The sequence below is a fragment of the Vollenhovia emeryi genome, unplaced genomic scaffold, assembly GCF_000949405.1.
Source record: "Vollenhovia emeryi isolate VEMERY1.0 unplaced genomic scaffold, V.emery_V1.0 DF939126.1, whole genome shotgun sequence".
NCBI classification, from domain to species: Eukaryota; Metazoa; Arthropoda; class Insecta; order Hymenoptera; family Formicidae; genus Vollenhovia; species Vollenhovia emeryi.
In genome coordinates this window covers 469,678-490,482 of record NW_011967240.1, presented here as the reverse complement: position 1 = coordinate 490,482, position 20,805 = coordinate 469,678, and the positions used below count along the sequence as shown (strand labels likewise).

Genomic DNA, 20,805 nt, shown 5'->3' with positions numbered 1-20,805 from the left:
GTCGCTCGATAAAGCCTCCGCTACAATGATTCTCGGTTCTGTCTACAATGGTCGTAGTCGTAAGAATAATCGACTGCGATTGGTCAATTCTTATCGAGCGACTACGACTACGACCATTGTAGACAGAACCGAGAATCATTGTAGCGGAGGCTTAAGAATTGACCAATCGCAGTCGATTATTCTTACGACTACGACCATTGTAGACAGAACCGAGAATCATTGTAGCGGAGGCTTTATGTGTCTGACGAAATTAACCAATCGCAGTCGCTTATTCTTACGACTGCGACTCTGCGACTCTCATTGTAAACCCCGCAATACAGTCGATTATTCTTACGTCTGGGACTCTTTCATTGTAGACCCCGCATAAGATTAACAAACGCAAAAGCTATTGTCTCGGTAAATCAAACCGCTCCAAATATTGCCTTCATTGTGCGCAGAACCGAAACCACGCGCGCACAAAAGAAAAGCTACGCGCGCGCGCGCCGTAGATCGGCAGATTCGCGGTTTCGGATTGACACAACCTAACCTCACCTAACCTAACCTACCCTATCTTAGCGGTACACAACAAGCGCGCCGATGTGTGAAGGACGCCGATGTCGCCAGGCCAGACTCTCGGATAGTCCGATTAGCTGAAACGCGTGTGCTCTCGACTCATTGAGATGGGCCGACGAAAGAGTAAACGAAAACCGCCCAGCAAAAAGAAGGCCATTCAACCGTTGGACACGCAGTTCAATTGCCCGTTCTGCAATCACGAAAAGTCGTGCGAGGTTAAGATGTAAGTGCGCCGGGAACGCGCGATTGTTCGATAACGCTCGCCGTGTGGCGTAACTGTCTTTCTCTCGTTTAAATTCGGTTCCTTCGATCCTGTACTCGATTAAGATATCAGGAACCAATGAATCAGCGTCTCGGTTCTCCACTGTGTTGTTTCCTTTACAAGTTACAACAGTCTCTCTCAGTCAAGATTCTTGACTCTTTGATCAATCTGTAGTAAACCATAACGAATTTGAAACCCACTGCTGTTTGACTCTTGTACGGAGCTTTGCGTTGATCTAGAATCAAATCTCTGTGAGCTTGAGCATTCGACACCTGGTTTCTTGACTCGCGGTAGCTTCGTCAGCTTGGCTGACGCAGATCTTCCTCGAGACAGATTGCTCAAAAGGAGAGACTTGTGGCGAACTTGACAGAGCGACGGACTCAAGTTTCTTCTCTTTGCAATACCAGGGACAAGTCCAGGAGTACCGCCAGGATAACCTGCAGGGTATGCTTGGAGGACTTTCAGACGTCGATAAATCTGTTGTCGGAACCCTTGGATGTATATAATGACTGGATCGATGCCTGCGAGACCGCTAATTGAGCATCGATTCGACGTAATCATAAGATAGATGTATTTATACGATAGATTTTTTATTTACGATTCTACCCGCGTCTTCTTACAAGTTTTATAAATGTCAACTGTCACGAGTGAAGGTGTACATCTGTTAATCTGGCCGCCCTATCACAAAAGTGTGTAATTAAGTAAACATCAGTTAAAGACCTTTGATCTCGAGGAGTGGGTAAGAGTGAAGTTTGTTATAATTACACAGTCACAAATATTGTAAATCTTGATGCATATTGTAAAATATTTAACTGTCTCTGGGTCACACGTTAAATGTCACGTTAGTATAATTTAAAGCCTGATTTCGCCAAACGCCACTTAACTTTGATCTTAGCTGAGTTTGTGTTTGTGTCTCTGTCTAAAGTAACAGTTGGAAGGAGACGAGGAACGAATTAAGCGAGGCTTAAAGTTAATCGACGTTGATGAAACCGGGTCTAAGTCTAATATTACCATATCTGTGTACTGTGCACTGTATATAATTTTATTTCTCACGATAAAACTGATGAAGATGAGCATATATTCTATATAACTGCTGCAAAGAGCTATGTTTCCCCAATGTCTTATTCAAATCTTTTCTCCCCACGATTACTTGCAAAGAACACCGACTCCGATCATGTACAGTAGCGTAAGATTGACAGCGCGGATTTGTCATTTAGCGATTATCGAATGTTTACCGTGCAAATAAAAAGTGCAGAACAAAAACAATGTACATTTGTCTCGATGTAAGAAACGATTCCCGACGAAAGTACAGAGGCGAGAGAGAGGAGACGTTCTTGTCGCGTCAGGCGCAAACAGCGTGTAGATAAGAAAGTTCCAAAAATCACGTCTAAAAGTACACGCGACCCTTATCGAAAATACGTGCGAGACGAGGAGCCGCGTTATCGACGCCCTCCGTCGTTCCGCGGCGCTTGGGCGATCGTAATCGCTCCCGGGCGCGCGGGACCATTGCCCAACGATAGATTTTCGGTAAACAATCGGCCGAGTACAAAGTCAGCCGACGAATTAAAACGCCCGAATCGTTTTCGAGGAATTCCATCGCGCGCGCGTCCGGTCGGCATTTTCGCGAACGTTGGCGACAGCTCGCTCCGCTCGGCGGCGGCTGCTGGCTGCGGCGGCGGCGGTCGGCGGTGGTGGCGCAGCCAAGATGGCGTTCGCCGAGCGGAGTACGCCGTCGGGCAGGAGCGTGTGAGAGAAAAAGGAATGCCGCGGGGTGCCGCGACGACCACCGACGCTTGGCGCGGGGTGCTCGCGTGAGGTGCGAGGACCGGCCGACGGGAGTGCGTGCGCTCGGGAGTGCGTGCGCGCGGCCGCACCGGGTTATTCGACGTTTAACCTAAAGTGCGGTGCGCGCGGGGAATAGCGGCGCGCGGCGGTCAAGTGACGTGAAGTGCGGCACGGTGCGGCGCGGCGCGGCGCGGCGCGGGCTCCTCCTCGGCCGCCGCCGCTGGCATGGAAGCGACCCGGCCGCGCGGCCGAGCTCGTCGGACGTGAGACGCGGAGACGGACGGGGGCCGCCTCGCGCGGCTGCGAGGAACGCGGCCGAGAATGCGACGACCGACCATGGCGTCCGTGGCGCGCGCGTGATTGCCGATCAGGCGGCTGATCGTGAGAGCGAGAGAGAGAGAGAGGGGGGAGAACGTCAGGACGCGTCTACGACGAGAGACGTTGCGGAAGCGTAGCTCGTCCCGCCGCGCGAGCGGCGTAAACAAACGCTCCGGCCTACCGCCCTTGGTCACGTCCTCGCGGCTTCCTCTCCCACCCCGTGCGCTGCTCGACCACCACCGTCGTCACCGTGGGTGTCGCTCTTGGACACGTGCGCTCGGGCGGCTGCGACGGCTCCGCGCTCCATCGCACGTGCGTGCGATGTCCCGCGCGACGGCCTGAGAGGACGACGTGCTCCGGTTCGGGTGAGCGGCGAGAGCTCGCGGGAGGCTATCGTTTCGGCAGGTAAAGAGCTTCGCCGCGTCCATTCTGCATGCCGCGTTCATCTCGCCAGACGAACCCGGGCATTTCCGGGGAGGGTCGCGCGCCTGGCGAACATTTGCCTTTTCTCTTTACCGTGGATTCCACGCCATGTCTCTAGGCCGTGCTCAGCAGGTGGCGGAAGGTAGCTTTCGTGAGCGTCGCCACGTGAGAGAACGGAAAGAGTAGGATTGTACAACGGCACTTCTGATATCCCCTGCTGAGTAAGACGTTTCTCGAAGAAAACGATAAACTTGGCCGTGTGCCGTTAAGCATTAAGTTTTCTATGATAAAAGTTGAGACAGCCGGCTGAAAGTAGTCTCGCAAGACTAAAATCTTTTACAAAGTGCCTGTAAGGAAATATCGACTGAGAAAGGAAACTATCGAACACGCCAGCTAAGTACTTGTTTGTTAAAAACATTGCGTTTTGTAAAGGCTTGTCATAGTATAACTTGTAGTCGGCCTCGGTGGTCGAATTGGTTGAGACGCCTGTCTAGAGTGTAGGGCGGTCCAGGTTCAAACCCTGGCTGAGGTATTATTTTTCGCAATCAATTTCTTTAATTAGAATTCGCCAGCCATGGGTCGTCACGCAATTTTCTACATTGGTTAATCAACTACTGGCGTTAAGTAATTCTTTACGTTATAACAGGTAAGTCCACTCCACCATTTGGCTTGTTTTGCGTCTATCCCTTCTGGGCAGACAATGAGAGAAAAGTTGTATGTGTAGTACCCTGATAGCACAACAAGTCTCAGTTATGTCTTAGTTATGTGCTATCAGGGTAGTGTGGCTTTAATGAGTACGTATACACATACACACACACGTCGCTAGATTCTGCCCGTTTTATTACAATTAGTTGTCTCGCCAACAGAAAGTTCTTGAGTAATTGGACTCTTGTTGTTTGCATCAGCGTATTAAATTTCTATCGCCCACAGTGATTATGACCGAGACTTTACTATTTCATGCGTGTCTTATCTGTTTGTCGACGGGCTCCGAAAAAGCGTAAAGTCAAACAAAATGGTGCAGTACGAATGTATAATATATGTTGTCTGTGTTACAGGAAGGGGAGAGGCATTTTGAATGGGACAATTAAACAATGTGGGTGTTAAGTTAACAGACGATTAGTGTTGTGCTTAAACGTGTGAGACATTCCATATCGGTAAAGTACACGTTGCTACACTTGATGGACGGTGCGCACCATGTCTAATAGTCTAGACAGCTTTCTCACACGCATCGGGGATGTCACAATTGAGCGCGTGACTCCACGTGGCGGCAGCGGTAGCGGCGGCAGCGGCGGTGGCGGCAGCGGTGGCGGAGGTTCCAAGTCCACCGGCGAGGCGAACGTGATGACCGATGAGATTGCGACGGGAAGCATGAACGAGCCACAGGCGGCCAATGACGAGAGCTCGGACGAGTCGAGCGGCGAGACGACGGACGGGGAGCAGGAGAAGAAGCTCGACGCCCTGCAGTCCGAGGAGATAGAGGAGATACGCTCGGAGGGCTCGGGGGACGACATGGACCTGGACGAGACGATCGACTCGCAGATCGGCGTGAGGGTGGAGTCGGAGAGGCAGCAGCACCATCCGTCCCCGGAGGACGACGATGAGGAGCAAGTTAACATCTTGGATACTTTACCTCTGGAAGGTTTGTCCAAGTATACTGAGTTGTTAAAGAAACCCAAGATGCCACGTTGATAAAATTGTCCGTTAAATCAGTATTAATTTCGATTGATTTGACGGTTCTCTGCTTAATAATTCAATTCAATTAGATGGCTGTAATAAAGTTAACAATTGACACGGTGATCGATAGAATAGAATTCTATTTTAACGCAGTCTCTCATATTCATATTTTAATTCGAAACTTTTTCACACAATTGGATTAGTTGAGCTAGTAATATGTCGCAAATCTGGAAATTCGCTGTTTTAAAAATGCGTCCTGCGCATTAGTCTTCATAAATTGTAAAATAGATGAATTCAATATAACATGTACTCGTTGTAATCTTTTTAATATTAAGTTCCGTAACGACGTGGAGCATTGTAAAGAATTATTCAGTTGCAAAAGTATTAAAACAATTTTCGCCGCATTATTGTGTTTTAATGTTTCTCGTTCTCGTGTGAAAAGGAGCGCCTATAGAAGGTCAAGAGGTGTCCGAGGCCGATTTGCTGGGAAAACCAATATCGAAGGATTCGGAAGATGAGGACAGTATGGATAACGAGAACGGACAGTCCACTGGGGAGGAGGGCGGCGACGGTAACAAGAGGCACGTCGACTCCGATCACTCCGACAGCGCGAAGAAGAAAGTGAAGAAGGACGACGGTAGTACCGAGGGTAGCACGTCGGAGTGCGAGCTCAAGTCGGAGAAGAAGCTGTCCAATATGCGACGAAATATCCGGGAGGTGATGGACGAGACGCAACTGGACGAGGCCACGTTGTCCGCGCAGAGGCAGGAAATGGAGCGTCTCAGACGAGTGCAGGAGCAGCAGAGGATTATCCGCGAGGTGCAGCGCCAGATAGCGTTTAATCGGCAGAATAATAAGGCGCAGACGCGCGTCATCAGTCTCTTGCAGGGTAAACAGAATCAGGCTGGCACCACCATGATCTCGCAGTCGTCTTCCCCGTCGTCGTCGTCGTTTCCGTCGACGACGTCCCCGTCGTCCACTCAGGTCCGTCTGCCAAGCACCGTGCTACTGAAAGTGAACTCTGGCGCCGGCACCGGTGCTCAGTCCACTCAGATGACTAGTGGGATGCAAGCGGCACAGATGCAGAGGAGATCGATCGACAGCGGGCTGCGTTGGCAGAAAGGCAGAGGCGGCTATCAAGGAGCGCAGACGTCCATCTCGCGTGTCCCGAATCGCTCCGGCGCGCCAAATATGTTGCAACAAAGGATCCGCATGATGACACCGTCCGTGAGCATATCGCCGGTGGTGCCTAAGAAGGAACCGATGGACCGTGCAGACTATTATTCTGATTCGGAATTGTCCGACATAGAGACCGAAGAGGCGATACGTTGCGAGAAGCAGATGCACGCGGCGCGAAAGATATCCGGCGCGCCCAAGTACCAGAGACCGCCCAAAGGCAAGGACGTGGTGACGATATCTAGCTCGAGCGAGAGCTCCGACGACGACTGCATAGTTCTTAGCGATCCTAGCGGCGAGGAGGAGACCGACACCGAGGACGATCCATCCAACTCGGGGATGCACACCAACGATCGTTACAACATTCCAGACGAGCACGGCCGGGTGTTTATCAACGTGGGCCATCCCGAGAACGAGCCGGATGTGTATCTAGCGCCCCAGGTCGCCCGTATCATCAAGCCGCATCAGATCGGCGGCATACGCTTCCTTTTTGACAACATCGTCGAGACGATCGAGAGGTACAAGACCAGTAGCGGCTTCGGTTGCATCCTTGCCCACAGCATGGGCTTAGGCAAGACCCTCCAAGTCGCCAGCTTCTGCGACATCTTTTTTCGATGCACCACTGCCAAGACTGTCCTTTGCATCATGCCTATAAACACGCTTCAAAACTGGCTGGCGGAGTTCAACATGTGGCTACCGTATGAAGATCCCGCCACTACCGCCGAAAAGCAGTCCAAGGCGACGAACGTGAAAGTGGAGCCGGGAACGGATGTGAAGCATGAGGTGAAGGAGGAAAGTTGCGGCAACCAGAGCGACTTGTCTAACATGTCGCGGCCTATCAGCACGGAGTCCGCGCACCGTTTTGGTCAGGAAGCAGCAACCGCTGTCGGTGCGTCACAACAGCCGGTGAACGTCATGCCGGAGAATCCCTACGCGAATCCCCATCACGGTTACGAACAGCGCAACATGATGCCGAGCTACATGCAGGATCCTGCTATGATGAATAAGAACATGGCTGAGTCTCACGTGCCGCATATGCCGCCGAGCTATCATCAGGGAGAGATGCCGCAGAATCCATTGTACAACGCGAATCCGAATCCGCTGTCCAGCTTCCCCGACTCGATGAAGTCGGACTCGGTAAACTGCCATGGTATGCCGCCCGGGCAGAGCATCACGAGCCCGAAATTCGGCATGGAAAATCAGGCAACCGGTGTTATGTATCCTGGCATGGAGAATCGACCGCAGGGCGTTTCCATGTATCCCGATATGGAGAATCGAAACGCCGCGGCGATGTATCCAGGCATGAGTAATCACCATCCCGGCCCAATGTATTCCAATTACAATAGCATCCCCGGCACTTTCGCGAGCTACGGTAGTCAGACGAATCAACAAGAGCTGGAACGAGAGCCGAAGAAAGAGAACATGCTGCCGGAAGAAATGTCTCTCCCGAGCACTGAGGTGAATGTGAAGAAAGAACCGGAGGAGACGATCAAGAAGGAAGAGGGCACATCGACAACGAAGGAGGAACTAGACGTGAAAAAGGAAACGATAGAGAAGGTGAAAACGCCGCACAACGTAGACGCGCCAATCGGCCTGGAGGTACGGCCGAGGAACTTCCGCCTGCACATCCTGAACGATTCGCATAAAACGATGACTGCGAGGGCGAAGGTGATCCAAGAGTGGCAATCGACCGGCGGTGTTTTGCTAATAGGATACGAATTGTTCAGACAGTTGTCTTTGAAGAAGCCGAATAAAGCGAAGCGGAAACGCGGACAACCCTTCAAAGACACGGTAGACGTGGAGGAGGAAGATAAGAACAAGGGTCTGCTGGACGAGATGCACACGGCTCTGGTGAATCCTGGACCGGACCTGGTGATCTGCGACGAAGGCCATCGAATTAAGAACTCGCACGCGAGCATCAGCATGGCGTTGAAACAGATGCGCACGAAACGCAGAATCGTGCTGACCGGTTATCCGTTGCAGAACAATCTACTCGAGTACTGGTGCATGGTGGACTTTGTCAGGCCCAATTATCTGGGCACCAAGAGCGAGTTCTGCAATATGTTCGAGAGACCGATACAGAACGGCCAGTGCATCGACTCCACGCCGCAGGATATGCGGTTGATGCGATATCGCGCACACGTGCTGCACGCGTTGCTCGAGGGTTTCGTGCAGAGGCGGTCCCATTCCGTGTTACAGATGTCGTTGCCGCGCAAAGAGGAGTACATCCTCCTCGTCAGAATGACGACCCATCAACGCAAATTGTACGACACATTTATGAATCAGGTAGTGAAAACGCGCGCGGTGCCGAATCCGTTGAAAGCCTTCGCCGTGTGCTGCAAGATCTGGAATCACCCGGACATTCTGTACCATTTTCTCCGCAAGCGTCAAGCGAACGAGGAGGATGACTTGGATCTGGAGGAAACTATAGGTGAAAAAGCCGCGGCGGGCGGCAAGAAGTCTAAAGCGCGCCAGCCGAAAGGGGAATCCAAGAAAGCCAAGAAGGGCACGACGATAAAGAACAAACCCGCGGCTAGCGTGCAACCGAACGCTTCCTCGTCGTCCAACGATAACGCGGAGACCGAGAGTGCGCGCAGTACTCCGAAACCAAATAACTACACTAATTATACGATGCCAGTTTCCAATTCGGGATATTCGAATTCCGTGCCGCAGGGATCCTATCCTCCTCACGGTTATCAAAACTATCGTCCGAACGATCAAAACACGTACTACAGGAACGATAATAGCAATCACGGAGAATATAATCACGGAGAGTTCTATAATAATCAGGGACAACAAAGGTATGGCAATCAACAACAGTTCCAGTCGTACACTCAGACGTCGACGAGCTACAACACGTCGCAGGGCTACGCCAATCAGTCGCAGAACTACATGCAGCCGAACGACCGGTCCGCGAATCACCCTCAGAGGTACGGCGGTGCAGCGGCTGGACCCGACTTCAGATCAGATCAGAATCAAGGAAACAATTACGAGGCACCCGGGATGTTTCCACGGCAGAACTATCCCTATCAAGAACAGCAGCGCAATTATACGCCGAATCTAAATCAAGGGCCTAGCAATTATCCCCAGGTGCCGAATCAACCCGCCTTCCAGTCTCAGATGCCGAGTCAGTCCGCGAACATGCCGATGCCGGATTACTCGTATACTGCGAATCAAAATCAGAATTACACGCCGACGCCGGCTCAGGCGAATCCGATGTATCCGCGAAACGACGCGCAGCCGCTGCAAAACTCAACGATGGGCTACCAGGCGTCTCAGCAAGGTCAGCCACCGGCGGCCCAGACACAGACCACCGGTTACATGGCGCCGCAGCAGAATCAGAGCAACACCTCGCCCGGCCAAAATCGCGGCTTCTCGCCGAACCAGCAGAATCAGAATCTGGGCTTGCAGAATCAGTCTCACTCGTACGCGAGCCAGCAACCGCAGGGTGTGCCTCTTCAGGGCCAGGGGCACGGCTATCCTGCACAGGTGAACCCGCCTCCCCCGCAAACTCCGCACACGTTTAACCAGCAGTCAGCTCCGATGTCGCAAACCCCATCTCACGGTTACATGCAGCCGAATCAACCGAATCAAGTGCCCATCCCACAGGGTCCGATGCGCGGCTACGCTCCGGCGCCGCAGGGTCAGATGGGCGTAGCGCAGAACCAACCCAATTACCCGAGCAATCAACCCGCGCAGAACGTTAACGCACAGAATCAGACGCATAGGTATCCTCCGGATCAGTCGAGTCAGGCGCCGAATCCGCAGAACGCGGTCCACGGTTATAATCACCACGTAGTTCCCCAGTCCGCGGCTTCCAATCAAGCAGGACAGTATTCTCAGCCGAATCAGCCAGGTCCGGCGGTACCGCCGTCGAGCCAGACGCATCCCGGCTATCCGTCAAATCACCCAGGACCAGCCGCGATGCCGCAGAATCCCGCGCATCGATACGGAGCCCCGCAGCAGACGCAGGTGGCTCAGAATCAACCTATGGCGTATCCGCCGAATCAGCAACAGTCGAATCCAACTCTGGGTCAGAACGATCAGCTCTATCCCAGGCCGGACGCCGCGGTGCCGCAGCAAACGCAGACTTACGCTCCGACCGCGGGCGAATTTTCCAACGATCGCTCGGGCGCGGGCGCCGCCGGTAATCCTAGTAATAATTACACCGCCAATCAACCGCAGGCGCAGAATCCCGTGATGCCGAATTATCCGTCGGACGGCCCGCATCAGAACCCGGCGGCGGTCGGGCAGATTAAGGACGAGCCTTATTACATGCAGCGCAATTACCCGCAGCAAACGTTCCGATCGAATCAGCAATGTGGCGATTCGTACTACAGAGATCAGATTAATCCTAGCATGAGCCGCTATCCGAACAATTACTTCCCGCCGCAGAACTATCCAAATCAGTCGTACGACTATGCGACTACCGGTCATGGCACGGACATGAATCCGCGGCCCGACGAGTCCAAGACCTCGCAGCAACCCATCGGTGCTCATCCCCCTAGCGCGCCGTGCGACAAGAGCAGTAAGGATATGACATCTAGCATCGGCGTGCAGAGTCAACCGTTGCATCAGAATAATCTCTCCGGCGTACCAAGCTACAACGCGGAACCGAATTGCCAGAGTTCGGCAACTCCCGCGCCAAGAACGGCACCGGGAGTCAATTCGACGCACAGTCCTCGATTGAATCAGAGCGAATTAGGAAAGGAGGACGAGAGAGAAAAGGAGGATCAAGTTGATAAGGATAAAGAGGACAAATCCGACGACGAGATTCTCGCGAAAGATGAGGAGAAAGACTGCAAGAGCTCTCCTAGCGGGAAGGATGATCCTGGAATTCCTTATGATTGGGTAATACATTAATATTATTATATATTCATTGTTTTAATGTGAAATAAATTCGCATTAAAACGGCGGAAAGTTTGATTATTTCGTCAAACACAAAGTCAGTATTAATTTTTGTAATCTTGAACTAATTATTATTTTATATTTCGATTAAATAATTCTGTAATATTCAATTTTGTTTCCAGGCGACAGAGTTGATGAAAGATTACGTACCTGAATTAATAGACGCGTCCGGAAAGATGACGCTCTTCTTTTGCATTCTGGAGGAAGCTATTAAACTAGGGGATCGTGTGCTCGCATTCTCGCAGTCGCTGTTTACATTGAATCTCATAGAAGACTTCTTAGGGCGAAATAGCTTAAAGCATCCGGATGGTCAAACCGACGCCTGGATTAAGAATGTGAATTATTACAGACTGGACGGAAGTACGAGCGCGTTAGAGCGAGAGAAGCTGATCAACGAATTCAATAACAATCCGAAGATTCACCTCTTCCTCGTTTCTACACGAGCTGGCTCGCTGGGTATCAATCTTGTCGGTGCGAATCGTGCGATCGTATTTGATGCTTCCTGGAATCCTTGTCACGATACGCAAGCAGTATGCAGAGTCTACAGATACGGCCAACAAAAGCCATGCTTCGTTTATCGATTGGTCACTGATAATTGTCTGGAAAGGAAGATCTACGATCGACAGATCAGTAAACAGGGCATGGCGGACCGTGTGGTCGATCAGTGCAATCCCGACGCACATCTTTCGCTGAAGGAGGCGACTACGTTATCGTGGGACTGGGAAGAGGACAGCCAAGTGCAGGATTTTTCGCAGATCAAGAACAGTTACACGGACGAAGTTATGCACCGTGTGCTGGAACGCCATTCCTCCTTGCTTACCAAACAACCATTTCATCACGAGAGTCTGCTTGTTGATCGGAAAGACAAGAAACTCAGTCAAGCTGAGAAACGATTGGCCCGTCGCGGCTACGAGCTTGAAAAGATGGCGGCTAATTGTTCGAGACCCAGTTATAACTATGTTCCTGGAAATACAGCCACGCGAGGTATAGTTTATATTCACGATAGAGACCTTGTTATAAGTTTAAAAAGTAATTGCGCTCTATATACATGCATTAATTATTTATTCCAGCAGGTGGATTACAAATCAGAGCAATTCGCGGCGGCGATGGTGGCACCACGCCGAAACCTGTTGCGTCTGTCAGACCTATGCAACAGCGAGGTGCTGAAGGATTAAATCCGCGTGGTGTTACTGGTAGCAGATGGATTCCGGCGGAAGTGTGGCAGAGACAAGGGATGAGTGCGCAAGAAATGACGCTACCTCTAGATGTAGTTATACCGACCAATTCCCCGGACAAAGGAAGTATCGTTCTGAAAGCGGGTCAACGGGTGATGGTGTTGAAGAGTCCGAAGGGCATTTATATGCAACTTGAATCCGGCAAAATTATAGCAATTCGTACTGCGCTTAAATTGAATCAACAAAAGCGAGAAGAGGAGCCGAAGAAAGGTGAGTGCGATTACTAATAATTCAATTTTTGAGCATTAAATTATTATTTGAGAATATTTTATTAATCGAAAATTTAATATTTTCATCGCAGGACTTTCCTCGATGATACAGAGAAATTCCAAGCCCGAGGTTGGTTTTCCCTTACGGAATAACTCGGCCATTTCCATAATACCAAAGTCGTCCTCGAGTAACCAGACTGGCGGCCGGCCTCTCAATAAACCATCACCGAGCCCTGGTTACAAACCATTCGGTGATAAGGAAATTTCTAAACGACCCAAACCAGTTACAGCGACAGCGAAACCTTATTTGAGTCAAGTAAACTTGACCAATCAAGTTTCTCTGTCGAGACTACCCAAAGTCAAGCAAGAGCCAATGGATCATTCCACGCTCGGTGACAATTCAAACTCGTCCGACGGTCAGCTGAGAACCGAGCAACGTGTCGAGGAGGTCAGATTGGAAGACGTGGTGGCAGAAGTAAGCTCGAATACCGAGTATAGTCCCTCTAATCACACTCGTACCACTAATTCGGACACGGATACATCTCTGCCGAAATCCTCCGAGGAAGGCACTCAGGTTTACACGCCCGAAACCGTCTCCCTTGTGCAAGGCGTTCAAACACAACACGACCACTCTGAGCCAGAAATGCCGCCAACCGCTGACAAGCAGTGTTCACCGCCGGAGAAGGAGCCTCCCAAGCCAGACGCGTTAACAAATTACGGTCGACCGTTCCACAATCAAGCGGAGAAGCGAGAAATTTCGAGTGAAGATATGGCCATTGAAGAAGCGTCTCAAGTGACGTCACAAATGACGCCACCACAGGCGTCACCACAGGTGACACCGCAGATGACACCACAGGTAGCAACGCAGACGCACGGACTTGCGCCTGGTCTGATGTCTTCTCTGCTGACGCCATCGGTCATGCCGGTACCAACAACCATGTCGATAGCACCAAGTTTACCTGTTCCGTCAAGTATGCCGCCGAACATGCCGCCAAGTTTACCATCGAGTATGTCAGTATCATCGAACATGCCACCGAACATACCGTCGAGTATGCCGATATCGTCGAGTATCCCACCGAGCATGCCGATATCGTCGAGTATGTCATCGAGTATGCCAGTAACGTCAAGCATGTCGCCGAGCATATCGTCGAGCATACCGATACCATCGAGTATGCCGATACCGTCGAGTGTGCCGATACCGTCGAGTATGCCAATACCATCGAGTGTGCCGATACCATCGAGTATGCCGATATCGTCGAGCGTACCGGTATCGTCGAGTATACCGGTGCCATCGAGCGTACCGGTACCGTCCGCATCTTCAAGGGGCTCGGAAGCACCGAAAAGTATCGCCGATTCCGTCGCCAACACGACGTCGACCGTTTCCGTATGCACCAGTACCAATATTACTTCTCCGAAGAGCGCCGAACCGACTACGAGTATGCGAGACAACATGATCCAGGGCGAGCCGACACCGAGCGTACCCCAGGGATATCCCTACGCTCAATATCCAAGATACTACGACTACAGCGACCCGCGTTCCCGCACGCTGTCTAATCCCTACGGCACTTACTTCCCCGGCGTTCCACCGCACACGGCGAATCCCAGCAGTAGACTGCCAGTAGACACGACGAAGCCTCAGCCGGACCTAGGCAAGCCTATGGACGAGAGGAACGTGATGAACGTGCCTACCGCTTACTCTTCTCAAATACCGAGCATTACTGCCAAAACGCTAACGAGTAACTCTGCGACGGAGTCGAAGGGTACGGACAGCACGACGGTGACTACTACAGTGGCCTCATCGAGTAGAGACGAGACGCATATACCTACCGCATTTAGTCATCCTACTAGCACGCGGTACCCAGGACCTTACCCGCCGGGCCCGTACGACCCGTACTCGCAGCATTATCCACCGGCGCCTGGCTCTTCTGCAGCTTATCCTCCAGGTGGTGAGTCCAAAGTCTTTTATTGTAAAGTAAAATGAGAATTAAGGTTTTTCGTCATTTGCTTATACGTCAAACTTTGCCAATATCTTTCTTTTTTGTTTTCTTGACAAGTTCTCTGTGCTTGAGAAACGTGTCAACGTGTCTTTTGAAAGTTTCATTCAGTTTCGTTCGTCAGCGAAAATATTACCGATGAAATTAATGTGCAGGAGCACCCGGTTATCCAGCATACGGTGGACCCAGCTACAACACAGATTATGCCCGCATGTACTCGGCGTTCCATGGTCCGCCGCCTCCGACGGATCCCTACATGCACAGAGGATACGCACCACCGTCTTCGCATCCCCCTAATTACTACACGCCGTTCCCGCATCCCCCGCCGCCCTACCCCAATTATTCGTTCCTGCCGTATCCGAATCCGAATATGTCCAGCGAGCCCCAACCACCCGCTCAGTAGGGAAGCATCGCGGCTGAAGATAATCCTGGATTAGTGGCCGTGAAAAACGTGAAAGCCGTCGCAAAGACTTAAAAGCCGCGGTTGCGAAGCTTAATAGACTGAAGCTGTAAAACGCATCGATGTAAATATTTAGTCAGAAATATTGAGATATTAAGAGGATATTTGATGGCTGGTATTCGAGCACTTCGCAATACCAATATGTAATGTCGTGAAGGACGAGCGCGATCGCCGTCAATATTGAACCGTGCAATCTGTTGAAATGTTCAGAATATTTTAACTCTCTTGACTTTGGCTGCGTTCCGATATTCGTTGCCAAGTACTGAAAAACTATAGTATAAGACATAAACTACAGATTTTCAGTACTGGCAGTGAATATCGGAACGCAGCCTACGTCGACGCCGATCCTGCGATGCGTTTTTGTTCACTAGTTAATGTACATTGATGTACTCGTCAAGCGATACAAATCACTTCTCTGTTCGGTACCCCAGTTTCATAAGGGGCGGCGTCAAGCAAGATTTTTTACGAATGCTTAGATTATGCAATTTAGATTATATATGTTTCATACATAATTGCGTTCCCCGTGACTTTTTCTACTTTTTGTACTTGCGCGCTGTGCTTTGTCAGATTAGCCTTCTACACAATAGCTTCTTGACGTCGAGAACTGATGAGTTGTTGACGCGTATGACTCTGGGAGCATCGAAGGAGGAGTAAATTGTACCATCCGAATGATCGGAGGAAAATGAGGAGCGCTGTATACTATCGTTTAGCTTCACGCGTTACATTCAATCACTTAGCTCATTTTTTGTATATCTTGTATATTATTTTTGTAACAAAGAGGGGGATGTGGTCATTGCAACAGAACAAAATTTTGCAACAATGGTTGATAATTGCCCATGACGCGTTCCTGGTTCACGAGACCCAAGAATTAGAGATGACAGCATGGTTAAAAGCAGACTTGTATATGAGATTTTGAGTTCACATCTTTTTCAAGGCTCAGTTATGATATTAATCAATAACGATATGTTTTACGAGTAATACCTTAGAATTTATACGTAAGATTTTTATATAGTTTTTGTTATTTTTTTGCTTTTTTTTACCAGATGACTTTGCACGGTGCTATCTGAAATTTTCCAGGCTTTAATGAAAAAATGATTTGTAAACAAACTTCCATGACAAATTTGCGACTTCGCGATTTTGTATTTGATCGACTGGTCCCCCTTCATGGTGATACGGCAAGAGTAATGAATATTGGCAAGCTGTCGAGGCATTGACATTGAAACTATATTATGTAATGCAGATTGAAACTCTTCCGCGCATGAATCATGTTAGAATCTGCTGTTCAGTGAGATGCTTTCTTCATCGTACAACTTCATGCCATATATAATTGTTACGCGACTCCCGGTGATTCGATGCTTCTACCCTGAAATTGTTTCTCTTAAGATCTATATCTTACATACGAGATGTTACTCAAATCCGTGTTACTCAAACCGTGCTTTTTATCCCAACAAATAGCTATAGTTGTAATATGAACTTTCATCTTTGCGACACTTTGAATGGAACTAAATCAGGGATTTTAGTAAATGATAATTGCGCGATAAGTGTTTGAAATTCCGATAATTTATATTATTTGGTAATAGATAAAAGACAACTTGAGGGGGAAAGCAACGGATCGCGCGGAGATAAGTTTCGTTTGCATTATGCATCACTCTTCCGTATGAATATACTTTTTTTTTTACAGTACTCACCGTATCGTACTCTTTTTCTCGACGAGCGCTGAAATCAGTTGCTGTTCTCCGCGGCTGTCCGTCAATGCCGCGTCTACGTGTCGTCTCTTTCAAAGCATTTTCCGCATACAATACATTTTAAACGCGTAACACATACGTACATACAGTATTCATGAAACATTTAGCAGCCAGTAAATTACAGTCTACAGCATCCCTAGCGAGTTGTATATGGACTACGTATTATACTATTAAACGTTACGGTTTCCGAAGTAGATAATCTTACAGTAGAGCGTAGGATTGTTGTTAACTAGAAATGTCTTACGACTTATGGAAAGAAAGGAGGGAGGAAGGAAAGAAAAAGAGAGAGAGAGAGAGGCGCGGGTGCAAGGAGAGCTCGCCGTCTCTCGGACCGCGTAACGTACGTAAGCGTTAAAGGGGAGAGCCATGATTTTCAGGAAGCGACTCTTCAGACTCGGAACTGTGATATTTTATTATTAATCTCGTGTCGAATTCGCGCTGCACGCTCTTGCCCGGAATCGAAGTCGCCGAACCGTTGGTTTCGGCGGGGAGTCTCGCGGGTGGGCCCTTTGCCCTCCCCCCTTACGAAAGCAGGGAGGTGTGTCCCCACCCGCGACGCTCGGTCGAAATTGTTGCATTTACGTTTAGCGTAAGTCAATCGGGTGCACGAGATGGCTAATCCGTTTTTCCAAGTGGGACGCAGAGGCGCGCACGGGTCTATCATGGTGCTCCCTGTATACATTATTATTATAGACCAGTGGTATTCAACCCCTTTCGACCCCCGGCGTTTCGATCCTCCTCCTTCGAGCTCCTCGTGCCCCCTTTAAAGATGTATATTTGGAGCAGGTTTCCCCGCCTCCCCCCAGAATTTCGTATACTCTTCCGAAGACGCGCGCTCTTTTATACAACTGTTTCCTTTTGTTTTCTACAGTAAGCTTCGCGTTCTCGCTCGGTACTGCGAGTCCCTCTCGCACGTTCCTTCGGCAAGGACGAGGGTGGCGGCAGCTCCCCGTAGAAATTCTCCTGGGGGTACAACACGATGAAGTTTTAATCCTCCTTTTTTTTCTTTTTTATACATGTACACGCATCCTCGTACTTACCAAAGTTCTCCTTTTAGCAGATCGCGCCCACGGATCCTCCCAGACCGCGAGAGTCTCGGCGCCCCCGGCGCGCGCGGGGGAGGCCACTCCAGGTTGAATACCTCTGATTATAGACGAATTAATTAATCTAGCGAGATAAGCGTTCACATGCTGGATATATGATTAGTAATACTGTGTCTCCCGCGGCGGGTCTCGGTGTTGTCTGTTTGCCGCTCGATGAGACGTCCTCTCCCGCCCTCCATGTCCTTCCTCCCCTCGCCCCGACCCCTTGTTTACTTGGACGTGTCGCGGCCGCACGTTTCGTAGGTTCTAAGTGTACAGGTGTTACGTTTTAAGCGCGACGCTCAAGTAAGCTGTGCAATCCCACGCGAACAGGCGACAGGGAGACCGTTGCGTTAAAAAAAAAAGAACGCGAAGAAGGGAAAGGGAGAAAGAGCCATTGTTCTGAAAGTGGTCGCGGGGCTCCGGAACATTCGGGATTCGCGGGTCGTCGCCACCAAACGTGACCGCCCTTCCTCCGCCCCGGGCGCGACTGCCGAGTTCTGTTTCGTGTAGCATAAAGATCAACCCTCGGCGTCGCCGTGAGACCGGAAGTCGCGTGGCCGCGGTCCTCGCGCCGTGACGCGCCACGGCCCTTCGAGTTCCGTTCGCGTGACTCGCACAAATCGCACTCGATGTTGCTCGAGGGTTGAATTGCGGGCGCCACGATCACGCGTTACCCGGTGAGAAATGATTCGTCGATCGACGAGTCGTTTCTCACTGGGTAGCGTCTTTCACGGTCAACGCGGGTCCCCGTCAATCCTCTTGGCTCATCGTTATGTATAATTTATATGTAATTTATTATATAACTCGTTATATAATTTATTATATAACTCGTTATATAATTTATTATGTATAATTGCGGCGCAGACGAACGAGAAAGCGGGCATTTGACTTTTTCGCGGATCGACCCGCGCGCCACCCTCAGAACAAGCGGCTCGGATATCTGCAGAAGGGAAAGCAATTATTTCATCTCTGTTATAGCTTCTTTTGCCATTTTACATACTTGTACATACCCATTATTTACATTTCATACTTTATTTATTATTATACATTAGCCATTATTATCGCTTCTTTTCGATGTCAGAGTATTACCCTTATGTAAAATAAATTGTTTACACTGATGAGAATATTGTTTTGCTCATACTGCATTGTTGCGCAGAGCGAGAGAGAGAGAGGAGAGCCTATACGTGTACTTGTTTTATTTTTACAACACTCAACTTTGCATCTCATTCAACCTCACGAAACTGGAATAAGCTCGCAGGCCCGCGTTTTCGCCGCGTATCCGACGCAAAAGGCGGCCGATTTAATTTTGAGAACAGGCTATTTCCGGTCAAAGCAACTCTTTTGAGAAATTTACAGACATGCAAAAATCGTCCAGTAGACAATAAACGAATCGCACTATCGTTTTCACCGAGAAATCTCGAGAACTGTAGAAGAGGGTCGTGCCGGACGACTTTGGAAGTTAAAATTTCGAAACGTCGAAGGCCCGGGCTTTCGTGGCGTTTTGGGAAGTCGGGGAAAAACGCAGTTAGGTTTCACGGCGATTCGGCAAATCTGAGATTTGCCAAAAATCTGGTGGGAACGTCTAGGCGGCCGCTTTCAGCGTTCGGCGAAAGCACGTGCCGTGTAAAATGCTTACAAATCGGTAACCCAGCGAGAAACGACTCGTCGATCGATGTCGAAACGATATGTCGCATCGACGTCAATTTGAAGGTGTCGGAGCGACGAATCATTTCTCACTGGGAAGGAATGATTTGTGCGGAATCGACATTGTGGGACTGTCGAACGAGCAAATTCGTCTGATCAGCGCGAGAGATTCGTCTTTCACCCCGAGATCCTGCGTCGACGTGTCGAGATCTTTCGCGACGCACGCTCCTCGTTTGTGTACGCGTCAGGATGACTAAACGCATGTTACGCGCAGGCTGGGTTTATTAAAGGGTTACAATAAATTTGCCGGCGGAGGATTAACAATGCTCTCGCAGTCCTCCTCTTTATTTGTCCTTCGTTCCTTTGACAAGCTCCGCGTTTCCATGGTAATTTTTCGACGAACCACGTTACAGCGTTGTGTGTGAGCCGAGATGAGATAACTAATTATTGAAATAAAAGTATTCGGATATTAAACGGGCCTGTTTTCTGCGGACAGCTTGAGACTCGTAACGTCGCTATTATAAAACGAAAATCGTATATATTTTATTTTGTTTCGTTTTGAAGCACGCTCTTGTGAGATAATCTTTTTTTTTAAACAAGCAGTTGAATTGCAAATTATTTATATGTGATACCGAGGGTTACAATGATTTTTATTGCAATATTGCGTTTAACTGTCGAGAGCAAGATTACTATTGTAGTAAGTGCAAATAAATGTAATTAGATATTTTTTATAAGGTAACTCGAAGAGTAAGTTTTACTTTTTAATACTAACGTGCACATAAAATAGAGTGGAATAATATGTAATTGTAATTTCTAATCTCATTATTATTTCAAGATTTAAACAAGAGAATCATATGCAGTGCATTGTAAAATACAGTGATTTGTTAAGTAAATTTCTTTTATTTACTTCTCTTGGGAAAATAATGAACAAGAAGTTGAAGTCGGGTACGCTGAAGACTTGTTACGTTATTGCTGACATTAATTGTAAAATGTACAGCAGATGGCATTCGCAACAATTATTATGTATCATAGTTACATCGGCGAAAACTTGACAAAAGAGATAATTAATTAAATCAAACAAAATGCACAGTTATCGAATAAAACGTGTAATTAGCAAGAGCAGCGCCGATTGTAAAAAATTTGCTTTCGCGTTTGAAGAACAGTTGCCCACATTTAAAAAGGAATTGTCCATCGAAATAAATAATCAAAGCAATTATAATGCAGCGTTAAATTCATAATTTATTATTACGCAAATGTCTCATAAATATCATCTTTACAATACAATAACGTCGTATAATATTTCTTTTTATTTACGGATCGCGCATGGATGATCAT

The 20,805-nt window shown here is 49.0% G+C and overlaps 2 protein-coding genes across 3 annotated transcripts; both read left to right on the top strand.

Annotated features, from left to right (window-relative positions):
* The first annotated feature begins 526 nt into the window (after positions 1-526).
* On the top strand, positions 527-2,080 carry LOC105568961 (transcription elongation factor 1 homolog). The gene is made up of 2 exons (XM_012025040.1): positions 527-775; positions 1,222-2,080. Exons 1-2 carry the CDS (start codon positions 660-662, stop codon positions 1,352-1,354), a joined length of 249 nt encoding a protein of 82 aa, XP_011880430.1. The 5' UTR covers positions 527-659; the 3' UTR covers positions 1,355-2,080.
* A 744-nt stretch (positions 2,081-2,824) lies between these two features.
* Positions 2,825-18,950, top strand: LOC105568957. 2 transcript variants are annotated; one of them, XM_012025039.1, is made up of 7 exons: positions 2,825-4,607; positions 4,653-4,979; positions 5,457-11,041; positions 11,221-12,082; positions 12,169-12,543; positions 12,635-14,488; positions 14,692-18,950. In XM_012025039.1, exons 1-7 carry the CDS (start codon positions 4,535-4,537, stop codon positions 14,937-14,939), a joined length of 9,324 nt encoding a protein of 3,107 aa, XP_011880429.1. In that variant the 5' UTR covers positions 2,825-4,534; the 3' UTR covers positions 14,940-18,950. The 2 variants fall into 2 exon arrangements, with proteins under 2 accessions (XP_011880429.1, XP_011880428.1); XM_012025038.1 differs by lacking the exon at positions 2,825-4,607 and having other exon boundaries at positions 4,698-4,979; positions 12,635-14,485.
* Positions 18,951-20,805: the final 1,855 nt, after the last annotated feature.